The 27,646-nt window shown below is 39.8% G+C and overlaps 1 protein-coding gene across 3 annotated transcripts in view; it reads left to right on the top strand.

Moving 5' to 3' along the window:
• Window positions 1-27,646, top strand: part of NKD1 (NKD inhibitor of WNT signaling pathway 1) — a 111,653-nt gene that overhangs the window by 65,064 nt on the left and 18,943 nt on the right. For all 3 annotated transcript variants that reach the window (XR_004408003.2, XM_032998939.2, XM_032998930.2), the window contains 3 exons: window positions 4,233-4,290; window positions 23,443-23,549; window positions 26,180-26,275. Coding sequence is in view for 2 of the 3 variants with exons in the window: in XM_032998939.2 (XP_032854830.1) it covers window positions 4,233-4,290; window positions 23,443-23,549; window positions 26,180-26,275 (261 nt within the window). In the remaining variant the exon portion in view is untranslated. The remainder of the gene's footprint in view (window positions 1-4,232; window positions 4,291-23,442; window positions 23,550-26,179; window positions 26,276-27,646) is intronic.

Here is a 27,646-nt window from a genome sequence, read left to right as displayed (position 1 = left end):
TATACACTCTGTTTGCATTCTGTAGCTTTGGCTCATATGTGCTGGGTGTCACAGAGCGCATCGTGAAAAGGCAGAGCCAGGACAGGTAGAAAGAGTCATACTGATGATCAAGATTAAAGGAATCAGTGGGCATAGGGGCTAGGAGGTGTGAACATAAATACTGCTGTGTAGAGCCTGAACAGTAAAGACAAGGAGCTTAATGTCAGTGCAGAAGCAGAAAGGGAGCCAGCAGAGGCCTCGGAGGAATATAATGACATAGGCAGAACGATGGGTGGGGATTTGGATGGCAGCATTTTCAGATAGCTCTGGAAGCCCCAGAGTGAGCGCCTGGCCTGTACTCTCCAAGACTTGTATCAGTAAGAAAACTACACAGGGTGGTTAAGGCTGACATTGGGGTTAAAAAATTAAAATTCCCAGCGAGTTAGAATTCATTGGAGTCTGATTGCACAGCAAAGGTGGGAAGCGAGTGACGATTGCCTGACCTATATATAGCCTGACCTATACTAGCTGAATAGAAGCCCTGCGGTGCAGGAGCTTTTAGAGGTTGTTTTTCTTCCTTATGTATATGTATACTCAGCAGCGTTTCTGAGGGAGTTGCACTAATTAACTCTTCTCTTCACCCCCACCCTCTTAAATCTGATCTGAGTACAGCGGCACCTGTCAGAATGGGATATGTGGGCCACAAGGTCCTTTTTACCCAGGCCAGGCAGCCAGCTGTTCAGAGTTTTGAAGCACATGTCTGAGCCTGAATCGAAGTAATTCTGTGTGATTTGTGTTGGTAGATAACCGAGGCCAACTTATCTGGGAAACTCCTGGTGAGGTAGAGACACTTACTCTAGATGGGTTCCTGTTTAGCAACCTAAAGAAATGGCATGCTGCAATAATCCTTCTACGTAAATGTTTCTTTTCTTTATTCTTTCAAGTGCTGGCTGACCTCAGTTATATAGTATTTCACAGAGTACATCTGGTTTTGGTTGTTTCGTGACTCAGTGTTCCAGTTTGAAAATGCAGTGTTGTGATTTAAAACATCATGTCAGGACAGTGATATACAACTACCTATGACCTCAATGCTGTGGCTTTTGCTCTCAGGCCCTGCTCCTGCCGCGGGCCGGGCTCCTGCAGCTGTGGGGGAAGGCCCACGCTGCGGAGCCACTGCGGGTTTTGTCATCCCCTCCAGCCTCTGTTTCCGTTGTGCTCAAACATGCTTCTCCCCAGCATCAAATATTCCTACCTGGTTTATAGTGTTTGCTTCCCACCAGAATTTCTTGAGCTGCAAGTTATGTTTTACACATTTACCCTTTTCTTTCTCTCTAGTTGTTTTCTGAATTTGGGTTGCTGGGGGTAGAAGCACTGTTTTATGCATGTTAAGGTAATTTGTACAGGTTACTGTGAGATTACTCCATTAGTTGGAGCTCTGGTCAGAATTGTTTTCTCTGATGCTTCCTCTGCTTTTGTACTTTCCTGTTGAGCGAGTTTACATACACTGTCCAGGTGCTTTTCTCAAGCAGGTACATTTTGGTATTTATCCAGGTTGTGACATCTATCTCAATGGCACTAAAAATACTCAGGTAACTGTTTAGCAGGCTTTTTTTGACAGAGTTAATGAGTGGTATAGCTTCCTTTTTTCCCTTATTTTTTTTCCTGTAAAATCTTAGAGTTGGCCACACCTTTCGCAGATACACACCTGTCTATCAAAGACAATACATGTCATAATCTTACACACACAGAGGAACACATTTGAATGGGAGCTCAGAAATTCTGCTTAAATGTGTCACTGAAATGTTCAAATGATAGTCTCATCAGTTTCAGGAAGGATTCTCAATTTATGTGCTATTTAACAGTTATATTATGGTTCAACATCATAAAAACACTTTTCTAGAATTTGGTAATTTATAATAATTTTGTTTAAGGTGGAAACACTTACTGGAAATTTGCTTCCATTATGTTGCTACTTAAATAACTAGGAGCTAGAGAAAGATTGACTAGACTAAACTAGAATATATAAATGAAAAAATAAGGAAGCTAACTTAATGAATATTAATGCTTCACTCTGCTGTTTTACACTTCTGTGTTCTACTGTCTTCCATTGAGTTACCTGATGGTGCATTTTTACATCAACAAAATGTATGCTTGTTCTTAAGTGATGTCTCTTGAAAATTCATAAAGATTAATGACTTGTGGGTTTTGTAGAGGATGACATTAATGACATAATTTTAATAGGCAACATTTGATACCCAGATGCACTACTTGCTTTGCTAAAAATTTAAGAGATGAAGGCTACCAGCTAGATAGTATTCTCCTTGGAGGTACATCACAAGTAAGATCATGCCTACTCATTGCATATTTGTGATCAGGTTAACAGAAAATATTTTTTTTTACAAGACAACAGGAGGGAGCAGGAATTCTGAGTTTAGTTAAGAAAACCCCTGAAACAAAACAGTTAAATATTTAGCATTGTGAGAGAGAGCAGAGGTGCCATAAATGCCTATGTAGTCACTTCTATGTGTATCAATATCTACAAGAGCAGTAAGAGGTGTATTTTCAGAGCTTCATGGAAAATGATGACACGGGGGAATTTGGTCAAACAAAAGTATACTAACTTTTTTACAAGGACTTGGAAAGACCATCTTCTTGCAGAAATATGATAAATTATGCCAACATGTAATGGTTTCTTTTTATTCACTGTCCATTTCTTCAATGATTTTTAAGGTAATGATTGTTATTAACCAGCACATGCTCAAAAAAAGAGACCTTTTTTACTGGAACAAAAGCTCAAGTTAAAAAACAGCTTTTGTGATTCGCTTCGTGGAGAGCTAAATCCAGGATGACAGCTTTTATAGCAACATTGTGCTATGCAGAACTCTAGCATTCCAGGCCAGGTTGCCAACATTTCTAAAGTTCTAACTGTTTCAGGGTAGCTGCTCGTGAACAGAACAGTGTTTTTAGGGTCTTGGGGCTTGCTATCCAGTAGTGTTTTTGAAATCTAATTTTTAAAATGTTGTTGCAGAAATTGATACCAAAGAATTCCTAAGATATGCTTTTGTGGCTTAGTTACTTTCTGGTAACTAATCTCAAAGAATAACATTTGGGCATGTGGTAGGCAGAAAAGAACCTCTGTCAGCTTTTTCAAGAAAAAGAGTTGAACTGCTTTTATTGTAATAAAATTGCTTAACAATAAAGCTAATGAACACAACCAGACATTGTTTTTTTTTATGGGTCATTCCCTTATTTTTATCTCATGCAGAAAGCTCTGTGCTGTCAACTTCCAGTTCACAGGTTGATGCTGAGAATGCTGGCTCTGTGTTCCTGGTATGTTTTTGCAGGTAAAGTTAGAATGGCCATGAGTGCAGCACACCAGCTTTTTAGGATCATATCCTTCTTTATCACTGTAACTATTTATCAGTGGCAGAGAGTGTTTGCAGAGAATCTAGGGAGCCAGATTATAATGTAAACTCAGTGATGTTATGGTGATGCTAGAGCCTGCAGAATGAAGGAAGGAAGGCAACACATGAGGATAGCTGTCATTGCTTATGGTTTAGCTGGGGTGGAGGGATGGAGCTGGAAGGGTCTGCTAATAGGAGAGTAAAAATGCTCTTTAGGGTCTTTGTAAGTGGGATTAGCTCCAAATCCCACTGATGCCCTTTATTACTACTTCAGCACCATTAGAGAAATTTTTGGGGGTCTGAGATAAGATCATCTGCTTCTGTATTGCTGTAAACATACTGGGACTGACAAAATTTCATTAATTTCAGGACTGAGGGATCAGGCAGCTCTTCAGAGTCTGGTATCTGCTTTTCTTGGGTGACCTCTGGCATATAAAAGTTTTCTGTTTGTTGGTGGAACCAAGTGATAACATTCCTCTGTGGGTAGTGAAGGGCTTATTTCTCCTTTATCATTTCCATTTGGAGTTTTTTTATCTTGCTTGATTGACAGAATGTTGAAATGCTAAATATTAATCTACTTTGCAAAGGGATTTGAATATGAACACTTCTTTTTTTTCTTTCCTCTGTAAATCTTTTCATCTCCATTCAATTTTTGTCCTAAAGTATGTCCAGAGCATTGTAAAATAACACCAAACGCATTGACAACCACTAATAAAGTGTTTCTTTCCTGGAAAACAACTCCTGTGCTCTCATTTTAAATTAATCCTGGCAATAATAAATACATATTCTTAACACCTCAACACTTTGTATATAGTATATTTGTCATTAATTTTTTTTTTTTTTAAACAGGATTTATCTGGGGAAGGCTACAGAGACACTATTGGTGATGAACACTTTCATCTAGAAGGTATTTAAAGAACAAAATTTCTTGGTTAATATTAAGGGATATTGGAGTAAGTCAGTGAACAAGTCAGCGTGAGAATGCATGTATGAGAGTGCAGTTCTTGATGTGTTGTTTGCCTTGCAAAACTGTTAAGATGGGAATTAGGGTAGTATCTCTCTATCTCCTACCATTAGCCCTCCTAGTATCGAAAAAAGTCACCCAGTTATATCATAGGGACCAAGTGTTTTAATTCAAGGTCTCACGTTTTTTTTCCAGGTATTTCTTTTGGCATTGGTAGCAGCAGTGATTATCAGTGTCCCCAGCAGAGGTGGTAGACGTGTTACACAAACCATACTTAGAAACTCCTGCATTAATTTCTAATAAAGACCAGAGACTCATACTCAATACCTTTTTCTTGAAAATTAATGGAATCGTTATTGCCTCAGATAACTTCTTTCCAATGCTCATCTCATCTCTTCCTCTGTGATCAGGCTTCTCCTTGTAGTGGCGATAGAATCACTGTTGTGCTGGGATGGGCTTTTGGGCAGCTTCAGTTGGGCAAGCGGGGGATGATGAACTGAAGAGATTAGTGTGAGGACACTGTTGCTTACTCTTTAAAAAAAAAAAAAAACAAAACCAAAACCAAAAAAACAAACAAAAACAAACAAAAAACACACATGCACACACATACCCCCCCCAAAAAAAAGGGAAATGGGGAAATGAGACTTCAGAAACTCTCTGGAAAACTCTCTGGTTTAACAAGTGGTTGCATGGGCTGTGTGCTAGATTTACATTATAGGTTAGTGGAAACAATATGCCCAAATTATTTAGAACAACGAACCGTGCCAGGCTTAATTTACGTCCTTTTATAATCCAGTCATCTGCTTCTGGTGGTAGAGACTTCTGTCTAAACAGAACTTGAAAGATTTTCTATGCTAAGAATGTCTGGCTTCCAGTTCCTTACCTGGGAAATGTGTTAATATACTGTGTTTCTTGGATCCCATGTTTCTGTCATGTCTGTAGTTTACAAAGAATGTTCCCTCATATGTGCCTGTAACATAGGAGCTCAATTTCAACTGGTGCTTGTAGGCTACTGTTACACACGAAAGCAAGATATACTTTCCATGATGGAGTCAGTGTTTGTTAAAAGTGTTTCAGTATTTAAATTCACCATAGTTTCCCTTTCTGCTCATAGTAGGACAGAACTTTAATAAGGGGTGGCTTTTTAATTTTCAGAATTATAGGAGAATCTACTTAACACAAGATATGAAATGTCAGTGAGGTGAATAATTTCATTTTTCTGAGTCTCATTGTACCTTTCCTTGCCTCTAATTATTTCTTTGTTTTGTAGAATTGTCTTGCATAGCAAACATAACATCCAATATATAATATTTCCAAACTAGTCAGCAGCAGGATTGTTCTTATTAGAGTGTAAAACCTTTTAGGCTACTGTAATTTCAGTCTTTCAGCAGTTTTACATTATTACTTCTGATGCGTCTCATTTCTTATGGAGTAGCTGAGTAGTGAAGTCAAAATTTAGATACCAGCAGGTGGTCCTTTCTTGATGTGCTGCTGCTGGGGAAGAGCTGTCCTGTGGTATCTTTCCAGTTGAGAGGCAGGTAACTGTTTCCACCCAGTTCTCAGGCAAATGCATGCAGATTGCCAAGGTTTGGTCTTCATCTCTTCTGCTCTCAGAACTCCAGGCTTTGCTTTCAATGCTGGGGACAGTTATTCGCTTCCCTCTCTAATCAGATGTTGAAAATCTTATAATTAACAGATGATACCAGAAGCATTGTGTTAAAGCAGGATGGTTTCACCCTCTTTGTATAACTTCACACTTTTTACTGGCATAATATTTTTGGATGATGGTGATAGTACTAGCATAAAATTGTGGTATTAGCATTAAGTGAAGCTGAAACATGATTTGAGACCTTTGGTAGGGCACAGCTTGAATTCTGTGTGGCTTAGGTACAAGATGATCATTGTCATAACTCTTTGCTGCATGGAAAAGTTTTGTGTGACAATGTAATTAATATTCTAGAAAGTAAATTAGTCTTTCCATCTAAAATAGTTGTTCTGCCTTTATTTTGCTACCTCATAATCTTTGCATATGTACTGGTGTAACACATGCATGTTGCATGTTTATACATTCATGTGTCATAAAATGACATTCACATCACTGACAACTAGTTTCAGAGACAGGTAGCTATAAACACACTGAAACATGGGTGGTTGGGCTAAACTCACAAAAGACATTAATGGCAAAACAAAGACTTGAACCCAGCTCTACCAAGTACCAGGCAAGTGTCTAAGTAGTGAACTATATTCTGTCTTCATAAATACATGCAAGAGATGAAAAAAAATGAAAAAGGAACATTTCTCACATTTGCAAAAAAGCACAGCAGGTGCCACATTTCTTCTGGGTTAGGGGGAAGTTATAGCTTTCACACTCAGAGACTTTATTGCAGAATAAATTTGAGTTCTTTAAAAGACTCTCACTGAAAAGACAAAGTGGCAATAAGAGAAATAATTGAATTCCTTATTTTGTTTTACATAGCCAAGTTCATTACCTTTTTTTTTTTCCCCCCCTCTCTTTTTTTCCCTCCCTCTTAGCCGTCTGAGCAGTACAGATAAAAAGAACTCTCTTTGCTGGATTTAACTTCTGTGTTGTTATGTAAAGCTCAATCAAATCCTTTCGTCTTAACAGACTTAACTGGCCAACAGCAAAAGGCTCGGGATTCTGGGATTAAGATTGTATTCGGTAAGAGGACTGGTGCATTAGTGCTTTCTTTTGAACTATAGAAAGAACAAAGTAAACATCAAAAGCATTAAGCCATGAGAGCGGATTGTTGACTCAATGTTGCTGCATGACAAGAGGTTAGAACTCAATAGTGGCGACTGTTTACTGAGTGCTGTGCAGAAAGAAACAGTTTGACCAGTATTGTCTATTATATCCACACCTGCCTTTGATTTTGCTGCTCAGCGAGTCACTAAATTGAATTTATTTTTATTTTCTCTTACGTGGTCAGTGATTTCCTTAGATAAGAGACAGCAATGAAAACCTCAGTCTCTTCTTACATTACTCTTACTCTGTTTCCCTTCTTTCTGTTTCATTAATAACTCAACAATTGGGCATGCTGGATATAGGTTCTGTAGTAATTAATTTGCAACTTTCATTCCAAGTTTAGCAGTGCTTTCCCACTGCATTTCAGAAACTTCCACTTGCTAAACTACGAGTACTTGTGCAATCTGCTGTGTCTGTGTACAAATTTCTTCTGCTTGAACTTTCTTGTCCAGTAGTTTCTACACAGAAAGCATATGCTTCATCACTCTTCATGTCTAGGGTAAAAGAGCTTGCATTTTCTCTTCCTTGTCCCTAGATAGAACAGGAGGTTGCCAGAACTGATTGACTGATGGTGGCTCTGGAAGAAGTCACAAAAACTAGCAGAGGCATTGGGAGATATTTTTAATTTCATTTAATTTCAGTGGAGAAGCTAAAATGACAGGCAGGAATTGAGTGTAGCATCAAACAGCAAGTCACTCTTCCAACATGGAGACATGCAGGTAGCTCAGAAGGATATCTGCTGTCAGTGTGTTCAATAATGACATCCAAATTCTCTCTGCTCTTCAAGGCATAAATAAGCTTTTTAATGAATTGTTCAAGAGTCCTGCTTTTGTTTTTCTGAACTTTTTCCACCTCCTTTCCTCGGACCTTTTAGGGAATAGACCAGGAGAGCTTTCTTAACTTGACCACTCCATGTCTTTATGAAGTGAACTGGAGTTCCTCCATCTTACAACTTGAACATTTAGAAGCTTTTCAGAGCAGCCTGTGTTCTCCTTGCTTGTGACATCTGAACCAGGATCAGGAAAATCACTCTCTGACACAGACTGATTGTGGAAAAGAGGCAATTTCCTACTTGTCTCAATACAAACTCTTTAGAGCCCAGTGGGATGTAGCTATCAGTCTATTTCAGCTGCCGTTTGGAGTTCAAGGTGAAGTCCTTAAGCTCAGGAGATGTCTAACCTATCACCCCAATTAGTTATGTAATAATGTGATTTCTCATGTCAATGTTCTCCTGAAAAGTGTAACGTAAGTATTTCTACTAACCAGAAATCTTGCATCTCTGTGAGATCAATCTAGTCCTGTACCTGTCAGAGGAGCTGCCTCTTATGCTGACAGCAATCTGTCCTCTGTTTCATTTGTCAGCTGAGGGTGATGTCTTGATTATTATTCTCTCAACAGAAGACTGGAGAAGTTCCAAGCCTTCCTGGTGCCTTATCTGAACATGATATCCAAAGTCCTGCTGAAAGTAGTGACAGAGCTTGACCTGAATCAACAAACCCATTTTTTGATATGTTTCCCAATGCAGATTGTATCCAAATCCCTAGATGTAAGATGCTCCCTCGTCTGGTACTGGAAAGGATAGAATTATTCAGGCCATCTTCTTGCCCATAAATATTAGAGAGCCCTCCAGCAGAGTTCAAAGAACATGTTGTTGCTGAAATAAATCTACTGTATATGTAAAAGAGCTACATGTAGCACTTTTCACACATTTACAAGATGTTATGGAATTTCTAAACCTGCGAGTAAGGCATGCTGTATTCAGCAAAGCAGAAAAATAATTCATTACATTCTTAATATTATTATGTTTTTCAAGATGTTCCTTGTATGTCCAGTCAGTCCTTCATCTCTTCTTCCTCCACTCAGCATCCAGGGAAATTGTGGTCAAGTAGGAGCTGAGGTTTGGTTAACAGAGTTCCACCATGAAGAGCTGTGTTGTTATTTTTGACTTTGATAAGAACTGATAAGCAGACAATGAACCACTAGTAAAAAATGAACTAATGGTTTAAGGCTGCTGATCTGATGCCCAATGCTGCCAACCATCGCGGACCCCCGCCCGCTGCACATGCTTCCCCCCATGCACATCCCAGCCCTACCCAGTGACGGGAGCACGTTGGCTTCCACGCCAATGCTGCCGAGGTGCCTGGGCTTCCCCCTTGCTGGGGCTGCAGCTGCAGGGGAGGGCATCTCCCACAGCACCTGCAGCGAGGCTATCATGCATTGCAAGATAATTCCCTCTCTTCTGTCTCTCTGTTCAGGAAAAATTCAGTGAAGACATTAGTTCCTGAAATTGTTTCTAGAATTGGTAATTGGAAGAATATCTGTCGGGTTGTTAACTCAGAGGAGGGGTGACAAGATACAGGACTTGGGCCCAAATTGTTTATAAACTTGTCAGCAAAGGAAAACTTTAACAAGCATTTTAACTAGCTTTAGCTAACCATCTATTTGCATGTCAGACACTTTTTACTATACGTTAATAATCTCTTAGCTGTAATAAATTCATGTATTGTGCTAGGCTGAGCTATGAATGGGTAATAAAAGGCGATTATTTAAAACTGCATGCTTTCTTCTAGTTAATGCCTTCAGTTTTTATGGTTATTTCATTTATTTTCTAAAGCTTAAATACTTTTCTATGTATTCTGTACATGACATTCCATTGTATTTATAGAGAAGACATAGATTGCATCTTGCACACAGGCAAAGTTGCTTTATCTCAGCACCATTGTTATTACCTACCTAGTACTATTGATGAAGGCTCGGTGCTTTGCAAAAAAAAAATGAAGGACCTTTCTCTGTCATGCTCTTAAACCAAGTATCTATTCATCACTGACACTGCAGAGTGTTAATAATTCTACCTTAAAAGTGCTCTTGTGGTCAGCATTCTGGGATATTGTATGGGAACTCTGCATTTTAATGGATACTCGTTGGTAATCCTATGCACTTACCATAGATTTGCTATACATGAGTATATGCTATGTGATCACCTCAGACTGGTGATCGCTTGCTCACTGGATGGCTGTATTTTTTTGGCTGTCAAGAGTTTCTGCTGTACCCTTTCCTACTACTCTATATGACATTCAGCTTCAGGGTGACCCACTGGCACCAGCCACCATTATCTGACAAACAGCTAGTCCCTGCCTAGGCTGGAAGCTGATAAACTGCTGGTTACTGTGAATTGGAAGGAGTACCAAAGAACATGTTGGGGGGGGGGGGGGGGGGGGGGGGGGGGGGGGGGGGGGGGGGGGGGGGGGAGGGGGGAAGGGGGAAGGAGCAGTGGAGAGTGCCAAGAGAAAACTGCTTAGTTTGGCAGTTAGTATAAAAGTCACCAAAGAACACGAGACTGGTAGGATTAGCAGAAGTTTTCCTGTGGTCATGCACAGATCCAGGAAATTATAAGAAGCAGGTAGGCTGTTTGCCATGAGTGGGAGGAAAATCTTATGGCATAAGGCACTTTAAAAAAAATATTTTAAAAAAATATAAAATTGTACAAGTGTTTCTTAACATTAGCTGTTCCAGTTGAAGGGGGTTGGTATTTGGATCAGATGCTTTTACTTCTAGAGCTGCTGTTTCAAGTGCAGCCAGGCCAGTAGTGATGAAAGACTCTTGCCATCCAATGGTTGTCCATGGCCTGTATGTAATGAGTTAGTGGTTTCCAGGTGTTTCCAAATGAACCTTTACAGTGTCTAACAGCTCCCACCCATGTTGGCAAGCAGAGCACAGAAAGGCAGTGAAAAGTGGGCTGTTAAGTCACCTCGGAGGGTGAGCTTTCCTCCTCATACTGAGCTGCTGCTCTGCAGAGGGTATGTGCTTTTCTGCCTGTGCTGTGCTTGTTTCCTGCATGTCAGGTATCGCTGGCTTTAGCTGACAACCCACCAGCTCCTACTGGTGCTGCCTAACAGCTTTCGATAGATGATGTGTTTTGTCTATGGTTTGAGAGTTTTGTTCTGGGTTATTAATCCTCCGCATTAGACTGGGAAGATCATCCCTGCTGTAAGTAGTAGTTTCAAATGGGTCTCTGTATTCAGGATCGTTCTATGCTACTGGAAAGTTGTTATTCCTGAACATAAGCAAGTTGCGTTTTTGATTTGGGGACACAATAGCAAAGCTGCGAACAGAGCCTGAGATTTCCTGCATCCATTTCTGTCCCTTACAATATGAGAGAGAGGGTTTCAAAGTATAATACATAAGAAAACCTTCCAAACTTACAAGTGGTCTTAATTCTTTATGGTAGCTGAAGAAAGCCAAATGTTAATATTAATTTAACTGTGTGCAATGTATAAAAAATATTTCAGCAGAAAACTGAGGTAATGGGAAGTGAACGAGCACCTCAAAAAGGCAGAGTTGATCCTTCGTGAACACCTTAAACATGGAAAGCTCTAAAATAATACTATATGCATGCTTGGTATTTATAACAACATTGGTTTTCCATGCTCTTTCCCTCTGCCTAGGACTGGCAACTTTTCCTTCTTTCACAGAGAAGTTAATGCTCTTACTGAGTGGTCATTAAAAAAAGAATCATTTTAGAATAAGAATATTAATTTACTCTTAGCTCTGGGGTAGTTGTGAACTAGTTTGCTAGGAGGAAAAAAGTCACCTGTGGGTATAGCTGTTGAAAAACCTATGTCTGCAAATCTCTTGAGCTGCTTCTCTTGCAGCATGTCAGAGCCAGACCTTCAGGGTGCATGTAGGAAGCAGGAGAATCAAAGGGCAAAAGGACGTAAACTTAGGGAGATTCCCATCTAAGGCAGGCGGGCTCTTGCATTTGCCTTCAACATCCCAACGTTGAGTGAAGCATTACGGCAGAGCTTGGGCACCCAGCTGGTTGTTCACATCAGTGAGTGAAGCTACCATGTAGCAGGACCAAGATAGGGGCGAGAGATGGGTGCCAGTGATATGAGGCTCATGCTCTGTGCATGAGGTTTGAAAGGGCTGGGCCTCAGTAATCTGGACTCTCACCAGATCAGTCTTGGTCACTGGGCTATCAACGTTGTGATTCAGAGGAGGAAGGAACTGTAGCATGTGTAGGCATATCTGCGTGAGCGGTTAATCTAGTTTAGGCTGGATAGCAATTGCGCTGAGCATGCAGGACTGCAGGCTGCTGCACAGCTCTGCACTAGCTGCCCACCACGTGGGAACGTCTGTCAAACACTGACACCGGCCAGGCACGACTGGGTTACAGCTAGCCACCTCTGCCTGCATGTCCTGCTCTCCTGCCTCTGCAGGGGCGGCTAATCTGGGAGGCAGGGTCTACCATGAGATAGACCTTGGCAAACTGATGGATTTGGGTGTATCTGTGAGAGACAGCTGATCTCGTGTGTATGGTACAGAGATAAAGCTGCATTACTGTGCATGTGCAGCAGTATAAAAATGTACTTGAACTTTGCCCCAGGACATCCACCACCAAGAACAAAGAATGAAATATGGGAACAAGTCAGGAGTTTGAAAACAATCTCTCTTGAAACATGATGAATACCAGTGGTTTCATTTATTCTACTTGAAGAACAAAGGTCCTTTTCTACTTTTAATTTCCCAGCAACGATTATTACCAGTTATTTTTCTTGTAGCTTTGACCACAGTTCGTGGAGGTTTTATTAAACATGTTTTTGAAAAGTGAGTCAAAATGCCATTCTTCTCAGACTCTCTTGTGACTGACTCTCTTTTTTTACCCATGTGAAACTAGAGCATATTTCCAGGCAAAGATTTGGGGTCAGATAATACTCTCATGCTGGTGTTCATGGAATTATTCCAGTTTTGTGCTCTTGTAATTGAAAGCAGTTTTGGCCCTTGCTATTTGAGAAGACAATATATTTGTTTCAAATCCCTTGCCTTTACATGAAACATTACATTCATTTTTAGAAACTTTGAATACTGCATTTAATAGGCAATGTGTCCTGTTGCAACTCCCAAATATTCTTAAAGTTGCCAGTTCTCTTGTGTTTGACTTGACCTTGACACAGCCAGGCAACCCAGTTTCAGGGTGCTCCCTTTGCTGGGTTTTTGGTAGCTTTCTGCAGTAGGCTTTTGTGTAGATCCCATGTGCATGCTCCTGTAAGGCCTTTCTCTCCTGCCTGTAGGGATCTCATATTCCAGAGTGTCTCATGTGAGGATACAGTTTATGACAGGATTATATAGTTCTTGCATTTCTGAGATCAAATTTAGGGAGCCATTGTTTTATATAGACAGCTAGATGTAAAACTAGACAATTGCCCGAACCTTTGGGCTGGGTAGTTTAGACACAACGACCTGTCATCCTGCTGAACCTTACAAGTACACAAGCATGTACATGCAGACATATAGAGGCAATTTCAGTGAAAAGCATATTGCTTTTGCCAGTTGCTGTTCCAAATTCAAAGTGTGTATCAGTCAGGGTGCTTTTGTGTGCTTCAACTCCACTTCTGCTACAGTAGCTACAGAAACCCAAAGTTTTACCTCACCAGGCAGAACAAGTGCCCTTTGTTACCTAGACAGATTACAGCTTTTTCTAAAGTCTGCTCTTCATAAAAGCCCAGCTTGAACAGTGGAAATTCTGACTTGCCTCAGATACTGAGGAGACTTTTATAGTTTCAAGTAGCTCCAGGGTTATATTTTAAAAGTTGAATTTCATCACATGTTTCAAGTTTGGTGGAAAAAAAAAAAAAAAAAGCATGATATTTTTAGCAGAAAAAAGTCTGCCCCACACCTTTTTTCTTAACAGATGTTTCATCTCAATCATATCCAAACCTCAAAGCACAAGTAGCAGTCAACCTTATTCTCCTGTGGAGAAAAAGATAAAATGTCATTTGTTTGGAAGAGAGTTTTTTTTGTAACCACAACTAGTTTGTGAGTAAAAGCAAATAATAAATGCAGCACTATGGGGTTGTAGAAATGAACCTGAAGCAACATTTCTGCTCTTGAAAGAGCTTGGAGTCCAGCTGGTCTTGTTAGATGGAAAGTCCCAACCCCCAGCCTACCAAAAAATTAAAAGTACCAGTAATCAGGTTTTCCTTGCTTTATAAATCTGATCCAGCAATCCAGGTCCTTTCACCAGTAAAATATGTCATACAAAGTGCCCAACTTTGTACCAAAAAGGATTTAGAACTGTAAATGTAACAAAAAGAGAGGGAAGGAATAGTAGTTGTAAAACAAAATATCCAGAAGTAAAAGAGCTGCTACCCGAGGAATTTTCACAGGGCTCTGGAGGAGCAGAGAGCTTTGCTGTGCCTTGCAGCTGGGACTGCGTGCCGGGCTCAGCACCGGCAGGGCAGTGGCTGAGGGGAGCCAAGGCAGCCCTGAACTGTGCGCAAAAGATTTATTTAGGAGGGAGTTATAGTCCCTCTTAAGGATTTGGAGGCATGAAGCTAAAGAGTGGTGCTGCTGAGGGTTTTTTTTTTTTTGGTTATTTTAATGAGCCTTTACAGAGAGTGGAGCCATCCAGATGTGGAAGGATATTCTTGGCAAAGGGGTGTTCAGAGGGGGCCTGCTCTCTATGCCTGATGCAGGACCCTCTGGGAGCGGTGCTGAGCACCCACCCGCCTGCCCTGGCCCAGGCTGCCTGTGCCCCTGCAGGGCTGGCAGCCCAGGCCCCACTAGCAAGTAGTGATTGCTGCCCAGATTTCAAGACACTATGTTTCAATGGAAATTCACAGTGGCACTCTCTAGGAGGATATTGCTGCTTTTTCCATCAGAGGGGTAACTCGAAGTGAGAAGCTGACTCTTCAGTTGTGAAACACATGGGCTCTAGAGCAATAGGAAGGGATGGAGCCTCCCATAAGGAGGGATGCTCTAAGCCGTCTCATCTTCTGCATTTTGAGCGGTACACAGCACAGCAGACTTCCATCTCTGGTTGTGGTCTTTAGGCAGTGGTATAATTATTATTAATAATGGTGAGCAGGTACCTGTGTTTGCTCTGTGAGAATCATGGCTTTTAACTGAAAGAAGGTAGGTTTAGATTAGATGTAAGGAATTTGCTCTCCACTGTGTGGGTGGTGAGGCGCTGGCCCAGGGTGCCCAGAGCAGCTGTGGCTGCCCCCTCCCTGGAAGGGCTCAAGGCCAGGTTGGACGGGGCTGGGAGCACCCTGGGCTGGGGGAAGGGGGCCCTGCCCGGGGCAGGGGGGTTGGGACTAGATGATCTGCAAGATCCCTTCCAACCCAAACCATTCTGTGATTCTATGATTTCTTGTGATGAGATCCTGTACGCTCTCTGGACTTTAATAAGGTAGTGGGGTCAAGCCTTGATGAGTTTTATTTCTCTGCATGTTTTTCAGTGTGTGATGTATCACCTTAGTACCATTCCTCACCCATGTATAAATATGAAAAGGAAAAAAGATGTATGCTTATGCATGCACACGTATATGCTGGACTATTAGTCACTATATGGTTCTTCAGTTGTGTTATGGATCAGTTTCCATTCCCCTCACCTCTCAGAGTAAATTGTAGGGCTCTGAGCATGAGAACACTGAACCTGCTACTGAATATTAACTGTGAGAGAGTTGATTCATCACAGCCAAAATATTTTTACAGTAGAGGTCCACAATATTGCTCTCTATAAAAGGCCGGCTTTGTGAAGGTCAGAGTGACATTCTTCCTCGTGGGAAGCAATTCTGATGAAATGAATCTTGCAGTTCAGGTACCTTTAGAGGTCCCGTTATCATAGCAAAGGTGGTGGAAACACTATTTTCCCATTGAACATCTAAGTTAGATGGAAGTGAGCTGATATCAAAGCCTACAATATTAATAACATTACCAACTCAGTCTTCATTTGAATAAAGGGTTATGTAGTGGCTGGAGTTTTTTCTTCTTTTTCTTCCCTTATGAATCTAAGGGGAAAGAAATCCAAAGAGACAAAAAAACATTTAAGACAGAGTATCCTATGTGAACATGCATATCTGCAACTTACACTGAGAAGGGATTTTTAAAAAGCAAGGTTGTTACCAGTTACTAACCAAAATCAGTGTTTGGCTGTTTTTAGAGAAGACAGGTCTTTTCTCTTTTGCTTTAAGCTACAAGTGATGAATTGGTGTCCCTGTCTGTCACTGTTCAACAACAGAATTCAACACTTTGCAGGCCCTTTCAGAGCTCCAGGAACACATAATGATATTAGAAAGTGATAAGTGGTCCATATGACAGTGACAGTTTTCACTTAAGTACTTACCCATGTTAAATAATACAGATAGTTATAGCAGATTGTATTCTGTTAATGTGGCTTTTGATATGCCTGCTGATCAAACACAATTCTTGCTGTTACAAGTATCATCCTGAACTATTCTGACCAAAACTTATGGAGATTCTCTCCTCTCTGTCTGTCCCCCCCCCCCCCTTTTTTTTTTTTTTTTTTAAGATAGGGGAAGGAGAAATGATCTTCTTTGATCTCCAATGAAGAAGGGAAAAAAAAGACTGTTCTGTTCAGGCTTTTGGCTAACACAACAAACAGTGTTTAAAATTTAACTTTGCTTAATTAATTAGTAATTCTGTTTAGTGCTGTCTGATCTTCATCCAAAAGGTATTTTGAAGCTTGAGAACTGAACATCAAAGTGTATTGGGTGAAGATGGTCAAGTAAGGCATTTAATCTGGCAGTTGTTGATGAAATACAGCCAGTTGGGGAACTAATTGGAAAAGGGAATCATAATCTGGCAAAATTCAACAAAATCACTCCCTTCAGCAAACTGACTCCAAAGAGAGTGTGAGAAATCTAGGTTTAGTGTTTAAGCATGTATGAGTTACACCCAAACTAACAGAGAGAGACCATATTGTCCTTTGAATCTGCATCTTTAGTACAAATCTTTTTTTGGTAAGGAGATAGTAAAAAATTTTTCCCCCAACCCAACAGCCAAAAAAAAGACACCAGACCTAGACAGAAACCTGTGATTCTGTATCAAGGCTTGGAAATACTTCTACTTATATGTGTCAAATTATTGGGGTTGGCAAAAGGAATTGAAGCTTTAAGGGAGGTGGTGTTGCACAGACCAGCAAGTTTGACTACTTTTTATTGAAGAGAGAAAACATTGTCTGAACATTTGAGTGAATTTCAGTTTAGCAATTCCCAAATGTCCTAGTGGTGACTTGTCAGTTAGAATCATTATCTGATGCCTGAATGATTAAAACATACTTTGGTTGTCTGTTTTTGTTGGGGTTGTTTTTGCAAGCCATCACATGGTCTGAGTCACTACCACTCTGTTATGTGCCTCTGTCTGCCCCTGGTTGGGTTCTGGCTGTAGGTCTCGTGACATCCTGAATTATTTATCTTTTTTTCCACACTGTGGTGTGCAATTGAACCTTTAATTTGTGTTGTGATCATCAACAGGAAACAGTGAAATATAGAAGAAAATGACTGCTCTCTGTATTTTCACAAATACCCATCCCAGACTAGTACAACGTACTACTAGTACAGCTCTTGCTAAATTGGTTTTGACTTGTCCCACTGCACTTAAAATGGACAATTAATTTTCCTACAGTAAGTTTCAGAGAAGGCAGCCTGATCTTTGTTGTTTTGAAGGGTGTGTCTAATTAATCAGCTTCAGCTTTCAGCCAGAGAAAGTTAAATACACACTTTTGGCACTGACCCAGGACAAGCCTGTTTTTCTGTGCACTTATTCTGGTCGCTGTGGAACAGGAATGTTACTCCTTTCCTGGTCCTGTTCTGCCTACATTCATTTGCCACTGGAGAAGAGGACCTTTGCTCAAGCAAGATTATTTTTGTCAAGGATGTATTTCAAATCAAGTCTGTGAAATAAAACCAAAATGTGTGCTTAATGGGGGTGATATTTCTTAATCCATGGCCTCCAGGAGAACTTAAAAGTGAAATCTGAATGTGAATGTAATTTTAATTAAAGGACTACTTCTCAATTTGGACTTTCAAACACAGTTGTTATTGCTCTGGTTGTTGTTGTGCAGTCAGCGAAGAAAGTCAGTTATGTATGTCAAACCTGATGTGCAACGAAAAAAATGTTGACAGAACCAGATAATTTAGACATCAGAGACTTCAGGAAACAATGCAATTAATTCACTTCCTATCCCATTGGTCTTCATAGTCTTTGACTTTAAGTTCTGCTGCGTCTGCTAGATCTGTAAATTGGAAGTGAAACCCTTACCCTATCAATAGGAACTTTACTACTGAACTCGGTTGGACCAGCTCTTTGAAGCTCAATTCCACCAGTCAAATATTGCTACTGAAGTTCAATCTGACCTTCTAACAAGTGTTTATGACTTCATCTCCTTGTCTTGATATGTCTATGCATTTTTAAATTTTTCTTTAATCCTACTACCCCACAAGTCTCAGGTTCTAGTGTGTGGTTTGTTGGTTTTCCCTACATACAGATAATGCTGTCCCTTTGTTTCTGGTAGTAGTTTTAAAGGCTTGCAATGGAATCCAGCCTATCTGACTCGAGGGGAAGGCTAATAATATTTCACTTCAAAGGATTTGGTTTCATGTGTCCCAGATGCTGACTTTCATAGGTGACATTTTTGTCCGTTCTCCAATTTTACCTTTACCCTGCTTTCTCTCAAAAAATTACACAGTAATGACCCTGGCGTTAAGATAATTGTCAGTGGTAATGCCTTGTCATAATTTATCACTGTGGAATTGCATAACTTCTCCCACAGTTCTGCTTTCTGAGTTAAGGCCCTGTGATCCATCACATATCTTTTGGAATGGCTGTCATCCTCAAGAGGCTCTGAAGTAGTTCATCTTTAGCCCAAGTTCTTCTAACTCCTGTGCAAATTTGGACTTGGTAGCTGTAACTTAGACCTGAATATTCATCAGAGTTGCATCCTTTTTTGTTTCTGGCCACAATATCTTCTTTATCCATCTGACTAAAATGCTAAATACAGTTGAAAAACAGAGTGAAACTGTCCTTATGTTGAGAAGGAAGAGAATTTATTAAAGAACACAATGCTTTGCTTGAATGAGACTTTGAGAAATCTGAAACGACAAGCCACCTGAGTGAGGCTGAAAGTTTAAACAGTCACTTTTCCACCTGACTGCAGCTGTACTTTGGATCTGTTTTTTTCCCCCCCTTATTCTCAGATGCAGGATGGAGGTGAGTGAAGAATGGTTTGGCTGTCTGAAGCTTAATATTCTAAGCTTGTTCAATACATGCAGCACAGCAATCAGTTTTACCTCATTTCTGGGATTTTTTTGGTGATTCCTAAGGAGCAGTTGGAATTATTACCCCCTTCTTTTCCTAGGAATGAATAAACCCCTGAAAAAAACACTTAATTCTTCAGGGATGAGTCTTAATACCTTTAAACTGGTGTTCATTCACTCCCTCTCTTCCTCCTCCACCCCAATTACAAGCAATTGGGTGGTAGTAATTAACAATCTTAGAGAGAAACATCTGCTAGTACACTTAAGCCAGTCAGTTTGTTTTTCATGAAAGAATGGTATTTCACAATTTTTCCAAGTTAATATTTTTCCTTTATTGTCTTTCCAATTTCAAATATTGTCCAGACACATTTTTATAGTGTCTTAAGGTTATAGAAGTGAATACAAGACCATTAATAATGAACAAGAAAAGAGAACATCATAAAGAAAACATATGCAGTATTTCAATTCATGAAACACTCTGTTAGGAAACATTATTTTTGAGAGCATATGGTTATTCCCATGAGAAGCAATAAATATACTTTTTTTTTTTCCCCCTTCAGTTGTGGATTCCCACAACAAGGGTAGGTTTCTATGTGTATTTGTCTATATAGCACATTCTCTTTGTCAGGACTTGTTATCTGAGTGGAGAGGTAAGTATTTTTGCACAGATGATATATTGTACATGGACCTATTTCTGATGCCCTAGACTTTGGAAACACAAGTCTATTAATTCTCCACACTCCTTTGAGATAGCTATCTTGTCTGGTCTAGTTTAATATCATTGGCAGAGCTGAAAGGAAGTTCACATTGTGAATATATCTGAAACTTGGCATGCGGCTTACTGGTGGATCTCTCTTTACAGACTGCCAGTTTTAACTGTCCCAAGCAGACATTCTGATTTTATTTATAAGTAGGTTCAGCATGTGTTTGTATCCTTCATGAAATTGAGTACATGTCAATAATCAAAACTCAGTATAGAAACAAGATACCAATCACTTATCCTTCTCAGACAAAACAGTTGTACTCCAGTATGTATTTTTAAATGTTCAGAGGATATATGCACAGACACATTATTTGATCACTCATAGATATTATTTTAATACCTCCATATTCCCCTTTAAAGTTTCCTCATTTAGATTTCATTTTTCTTTGCTGAATTAAACTTGACATCAGGATGAGATCACCAGATTTCCCCATTTCATCTGCGCTCCAAAATGAGTAACTGATTTCAAAGGATAATTCCCTGGAGCAGCAAGGCCAATGAGTTCTTCAGATCAAAGGTCAGCAAAGCTCAAAGAGGATAATTTCTGGCATACAGTATTTAAACTCTCTCAAGGAGTGTACTGCAAGATGTATCCCCTCCTTCCCCAATAGTTGAACTCTTGTTTTTTGAGAAGACTAATTTGTCAGAGCACATTTTTTTCCTCTGTTACATAAATTATACATTAAAGTGAAAGCTTCTTATCTGAACACACAAACTGTACATCCAGAAAGGTTATTAAACATGCCAGTGAAAGGGCTGTTCCTGACACCAGAAGGTAACTCTGTGCCGTTCCTCTCTGAAGCACCCTGTGACCGGGGAACGCTGGTGCTCTTTGCACATGCTGGCAGCTTCCAGCACAGTGCAGGAGCATGGTGGTGGCAGGGAGAAAATGTTCTGTAAGACCCTTCGTTTTGACAGGAAAACCCAACAAAGAGCATTGGGGCAGGGAATAGTCACCTTGTGCGGGATCTGCTCCTCATTGCTCTCAGCCTCATGTTGTTTGCCATACCACTGTCATTTGTGATGCTGTCCCTTAAGAGATAGAAGACCACTGTAGAAGTCTCTTGGCCAATATGTACCTTTATACATTTAAAAGTATGTGTGATAACAGGGGTGGTTTGGTTTTGTTTTTTTTTCAATTGGTTGTCCACTGTTCCAACAAAACTATGGGTTATACCAGCCCAGCTATCATTTATTTGACATCCTCTAGAGTGAGATTGTGAAGTATTGCAAAAGTCCCTCATCCAAATGTTTCTGTCAGCTTAGTTAGAATGGCTCATGTGAGAAAACTGATCACTGGTACAAATGAGCCACTGAAAATCTTGGGACATATTTAATAGTTATGGAGAACCACTGTTAATATAACTGTTCTTGTTTTGAAGGCCCACATTACCTTTTCATTTCTTGTTGGTTTTTAAAAAGAAACAACGTGGACTAAGGTAGACAACCAAATGTTGTCTTTTGTTTTATGGGGGGGATCTTTTTCTGGCCTTAGCTTTGAACTTCCAGGAATATGAAGTTGTATTTATGGACAAAGTGAGTATAAAGCAAATGGCCCTCTTTCATATATGCTTCAAAGTTCTGTATTGTAAGTAATATTTAATATGTACCTTCTTGGTGGTAAACACTGTACAAAAACTTCCTAAGAAACAGTCCCTACTCGTCCAATAACACCAGGTTAAAAGGACGAGGGAAGAAACTGCTGTGAAGTGACCACTCTCTTCTTTCAGCTGACCTCTCTGCTTCGCTTCTGTTTGGTACAGGGAATCCTAACGTAGCTTGGAGTAGAAATCAAAGTGCATCAATGTGTCAGTATGTGTATGATAAATGCCATGTCTGCTTGCATTTGTACAATGCAATTTACATGTGCCTGTTGGGAAGCTGGTGTTAGTATAATATCAAAACTGCAAATAAGTATCAAAGTCAGGAAATCCCAAAGGGTAGGGTTTCTTCTTCATTCCTTCTTTTTTTACTGCACATCCAGAATCTTTTATAATATGCCACAGTTTTGAAAACCAAAAGAAAAGCAGTACAGTAGTGTTAAATTTAAACAAAGAAATAAGACTAGAAAATGTGATGTATATCGCACTGTTTCAATGTGAACATTGTGGCAGATATCTTAGCTTTTGGAATTTTTGAGATGCTAAGGGTAGACTTTATTTATTTATTTATTTAACTAATTAATTAATTATTTTAGCTAATTCTTCTATTTTAAATGTGAAAGAAAATGTTGAAAAATGGCTAATATAATACCTTAATGTATATCATGTTACCGACTTGCTTTCCGGGGGGAATGCTTGGGAGGCACCTCAGCAGTGCCAAACACCAAGAGAGCCACAGAGTAAACCCAGTTTGAAATGGGTCATCCTGAACTCAGAGGGATCATGTCTCCTTTTTTTGCAAGGAATCTGACTTTACTGAACTGGCACTCAGATGAGATCTTACTTGGAAAGGCATCCCCAAGAAATGATTTGTACATAGCATTAGGATAAAGGCTTTGGGTACATGCAAGTGCTGCAGTGCAAGAGAAAAAATCCTGATTTTCAGACCCACATTCTTGCAAGATCTTCTATTTTGGGGGGAGTATGCAGGATTACTGCTATGCCTAATGAAGTATGGGCATTACATTGTTGACAGTGGTATGTGGATGTTTAAAAAAAATCATATCTAAAAAGTTTGAGGGTAGGTTTAAGAAGTCTGTGTATATTTTCATAAAGCTAATGAATATAGGATTTATTTTCTTCAGATACAGGGTTTCATCATGTGCAAGGCTGAGTGCCTTTTCAGGAGCCAAAGGCACAGCTATTAAGCTCCTGGGCATTTGTCTTCTAATCCACATGAGAAGTGTGTATATATATGTATATATATATATATATATACACACACACATCTTTCTGTTATATATCCAATATGTTACGATAAATGTCTAATAGATGTGTTAATATTGATGCTCCTTATGAATGCTATTGAATTATGCAAGAGCATAATGTTTTAACTTGAAACTTAGGTGAAGGATACTTTTTCATATGTACTTGAAAAAATGCAGCTTAACCTTTTCAGCAAGTAGTGTTACCTTTTTGGAAGGTAGTAAGGTTTGTGTGTATTTGAAGACGGAAATTGGAACAGAATGAGGACTTCATTTCAGCTTTATTACTTCATTCACTGCTGGTGTTTTTGCAATATGTCACAAACTTTCAATATTTTCACAAATTATTCAACTTATTTACAGTAACAGTTCTGCCGATTTACATTCTTATAATACTGTGTTTGAACTTCCTGTGACTAGTGATGTTTGTAGGAGAGGCTGTGTATCAAAAGCTGTTTGTAGATTGTTTGCTGAAATTATCCCAGATGTATAGTGAGCACAAAAGCAAATCAACTGTAATGATCCTCTCTCATACAAGTTTGCTGAAATAAATTTCACCCTAAATATAAAGACAGATTTGCAAATATAAGTCTGCCTTGACATTTTCTTATAAGCACTTTTTCTTAAATATATTTTTTTGCAGTGGCTTTGCCTCCAGAAAAGACAGATGGAGTTTGCAGTGGAGATGAAAAGAAAGCAGAAAAAGAAAGTGACACACGCACAGGTTCCAAGAAGCAACTGAAATTTGAAGTAAGTCCTCTATATTTTAAAGTTTGACTGTACTGATGTAAATATGGTAGAAAAATAACCTGTGGACCAAATAGTGTCCTCTGATGCATGTATATAGCTCCCAACGATTGTAATGGGTACAGGACGAAGCAGAATTGACACAAGTCAGTGTCTTACTATTGGTGCTACTTGTGAGGTGATTAGTGAGATTTATTTCCAGGTTTGGAGAGGATCAAATTGTGATCATTCCTCTGTAGGATCTGAAATGTACAGCAAGAAGAGGCATTTGGTTTAACCCTTTATAATCCTTTCATGCCAGCTACCATGTTATCAAATATTTAACTTGACTTTCGTGTTCTATTGCCCTTGATTAAATCTGCCTAGTGTAAAAGATATTTGTGAACACTTCCTTAACTATTGGTCTTCTGTGCCTGGGCCTCCAAAGTGAAGTAACTCTGACCTGCTACATGGGAAATCCACCGGGTCACATGGCAGGAGGAGAAGGATCCTGGAGGGCAATGAGTCTGATGGTCTATTTCCTTGTAGACTTAAAACCAGCATAAAGCTGCCAGACATTGTGTGTAGTCGGCAGGGTTTGTTTATGTAGGGAGTGATTTGAAAAATATGAGTATTGAAACATGCTGTCATCCAGCTAGAGGGTTTCTGTCTTGGTGAGGAGGAAGATACTCTGGTACCGACAAGAAACAGCACAAATTTTCATCTCTCTGCACTCCAGCAGACGTGGCAAACTTCTACCTTTCAGTGCTGTCAGCCTGTCACAGTAATGAGCTTTGCTTCTTCAATTGTTATTTAAAAGACCATGCAGCCACCTTTCAATATGGCTCGAGTGTTCGTTTCCTTCTCTAGAGCAGATTTAGTAGTCTGGTATGATTTATTTTTTACTCTTTCAAGGCTGATTAGAAGGAGGTAGCTTTTCCATAGGCAGTTCAGGTGTTGCTAGGTGCTTGTGTGCCTTCTGGGAGGAAAAGACTTCTCCTGCCTGTTTTTTGGTTTTGTTTTTTTGGTTTTTGTTTGTTTTTTGTTTTTGTTTTTTTTTTTCCACAGAGATAACTCTTTTTCTAGGCACATTTTATATACTACCTTGAGTAGCAGATATTTGCAGACAGGAAAGGCATGATAAATTGCAATTAACAGTGCCTTGATATTTGAACAGCAGAGGACACCTGTCAACGTGGCTGGTGCCAGAGTAGCTGAAACTCCACCGTACTGACAAAGTCTGTGTTTGTTCCCAAGTAGTTCTTGGCATGCCATAAAGGTTAGCACTTGGTACTAGGCACCATGACTAATGCAGGGAAGGTTGCCATGGCTCTTAACTAAGCAGAGCACATCCTCACATAAAGATGTTATGTTAGGCAGTGTGGGACAGGGAAGTATTAATATGCGGCAAGAAACCAAGTATTGATATTTTTTCCCTTGTTCTACAAATGAAAGTTTTCCAGTTATGTAAGCTAGGAGCTAAGAGATTGGTAAATGTTTCAAAGGTATGAAAGAGTCAGAAACACAAGTGTTGAGACAAGAGGTCTAAATCTGAGGTGGTGTAATTTGGCTTTTAAAGGTGCCTGGGAATGTTTATGTAATATGAAACTGTGTTTCCACAGTAGAGTGTGGGGCACTTGGCAGCTTTCAGCCGGGCTTGTTACAACTGAGAGAAGACCGCCTTTGAACTCGGCAGGGGACAGGGGGTACCAGTAACTGCTGTAGGGAATTGGTTTCAAGTCAGAAGATCAACCAGGTATTTTGAGCTCTATCATGCTGAAGCTATTTGGAGCTGTTTATTTTACTTGCATACAGTGGCTTTCATTTTAATTGCACTGTAACTTTTCTGTTTTGCCTTGTTGTGGCTCTGGATAATTCTGATTGCACAGGTCTTGAGAGAAAGCAAGTGATTTGCACCCAGGTGACTGGAGTCAGTCAAAGTGCATCCTTTGTTCTTGACGGAAGTCTCGGTTTTGGTTTAGGGATTTTTTTCCCCTTTAACAAATTGATTTTTCAGGTTTTCCACAAATCACACTCTCACTAACAGAAGCACAGTTAAAATAAGGACCAGGCACTACTCCCAGGTTGTTCTTATCTGCCAGTTCCTAGGCAGGCTCCATTTCAGGAGCTTCAGTGGCATGAGGCTGTACTGCTCTAATTAACAACCTTTGGGTATCAAATATCTGTGTCAAGGACAGGCCTCACTGGTGGGGATTTGTGCCATATGTCCACCTTGTAGTAATGACTACTCCTGGCACTATGCTGTACTGCCTCATTCTGTGAGTCTATTTCTGTTATCTTTCTCTTCCTGAGTTAAGCAGAGTTTTCATTCTTGCTTTTTAGTGGGAAATCTTATTATAGTTCAAGAGCTTCAGGGAGTAGTTTTCTTGTACCTTTTTGTGTTTTCTACAATGAAGTAGAAAGCAACTTGCAGATTCCTCAAAGTCTAGCCCAAGGGGGCTAGGATTATCATGTGATTGTGATGAGAATTCTTCACTGTGGTGGACAGAGGCCTCCCCAGGACATATCCTCAAAGCTTCCTCCCATGAGGGAGGGAGGAAGGAAGAAAGCAAGCAGCCTCTTTCTACGGAGAGTCTCCTCTGCACACAGGCCTTTTGCTTTAGGTAATCAGCTGCTCTTTGCATGTTTCTTAGGAATTGCAATGTGATGTGTCTGTAGAGGAAGATAACAGGCAAGAATGGACCTTCACACTGTATGACTTTGATAACAACGGAAGAGTCACACGCGAGGTAAGCAAAGTACAGCTGCCCCTTTGTGTGCAGCGTTTGCTAACAAGAGAAGTGTTTTATAACAGGAACATTTTTTTCTTCTATGAAATAGAGGTGTCCTGCCAACTTAAACAGCAGTTTCCATGGACCCTTCCCTCCTAGAAACAATCCCACCAGTAGTTTACTGTTTTCCAATGTACTGTACCACTTCTTAAACTGGTTGTTGTTTAATATCTTGGATTAGACTTTAAGAAATAGTAAGGGCATTTGAAGAGGAAAAATATATGGAACGACTGAACACGTCAAAATAAACCCCTGCAAATGTATGTTGTTCTGGCTTCTATCCTGCTCTTCAGAGTTAAGCTAACCAAATAGCAGGGTTGCTTTCTGACATTCTTTCCAGTAGGACTAACTATACCGTTCTGTTGTTTTCATGAATATTAGGCTGATCTCTGCCTTCTGCCTCCAAGTATGAATAACATTGATGATACTTGCTGGAGGACCATAGTGAATGGCTGTCAAAACATACCCCCGTGTATTTTTTATTATCAAGAAGTCTTCAAGTCGTATTGCCTGTGCAAATAAGAAGCCAAATAAGAGGATGTATAGATTAGAATATAGTCCTTTTTTGGAACTATTTCTATCCAAATTGAATGATACTTTTTCTAGAAGAATGTCTTTTACTGAGATTTACTGCCATGTGCTGTCATTGAGTTTTTTTGTGAGGTGTTTACGGCCTCCCATGCCTTCAGATAATTGACATTTTTGGTCTCTCTTGGCTGTTATGCTGGTGTCTGTGAAAATTACTAAGAACTAATTGAAATTAATAGGGTAAATACTGAAAATGTAGTGGCCTTAGATGCCAAATGACAGCAGAAATTTTTCCTAGAAGACTGAAGCAAATCTCTTTAGACATTTATGAAAAATTGCCAAATGTGGTATTTGTTCAGGGATTTTAACATGTATGTGAACATCATTACTAGGCTTTTTTTATTGTCTCTACTCTGATAGTGCTTTGAATAGTCAAACGAAATCTGTGCAAGAGAATAAGCAGATGAAAAGTTACAGGCCAAGACCATAGTTTCAAATGGGAAGACGAGATACACAGAGAGAGGGCAAGGAGAAGCGGGGGTGGTGGTGGTGAGGAAATAGTATTGTGTTTGCTAATATATGGGGAACAGAGACCAGAAAAATTAAATAACTTGCCTGAAGTCTCACAAGAACCTAGTGGCAGATTGAACCCAGATCTTTCGAGACCCAGGGCTAAGTCTTCATTACAAGATTATCGTGACTGTCAAAGAATAGGGGAAAACCACACAAAACCCAAACCCACACATATGGGTGTCCTTTACATTGAGGCATAGAATTCCCATTAATGTCAGTGGGAGTTCC

This window comes from Tyto alba, unplaced genomic scaffold (assembly GCF_018691265.1).
Source record: "Tyto alba isolate M040663 unplaced genomic scaffold, T.alba_DEE_v4.0 Super-Scaffold_26, whole genome shotgun sequence".
In the NCBI taxonomy this organism is placed as follows: domain Eukaryota; kingdom Metazoa; phylum Chordata; class Aves; order Strigiformes; family Tytonidae; genus Tyto; species Tyto alba.
This window is presented reverse-complemented; position numbering and strand designations above follow the sequence as displayed.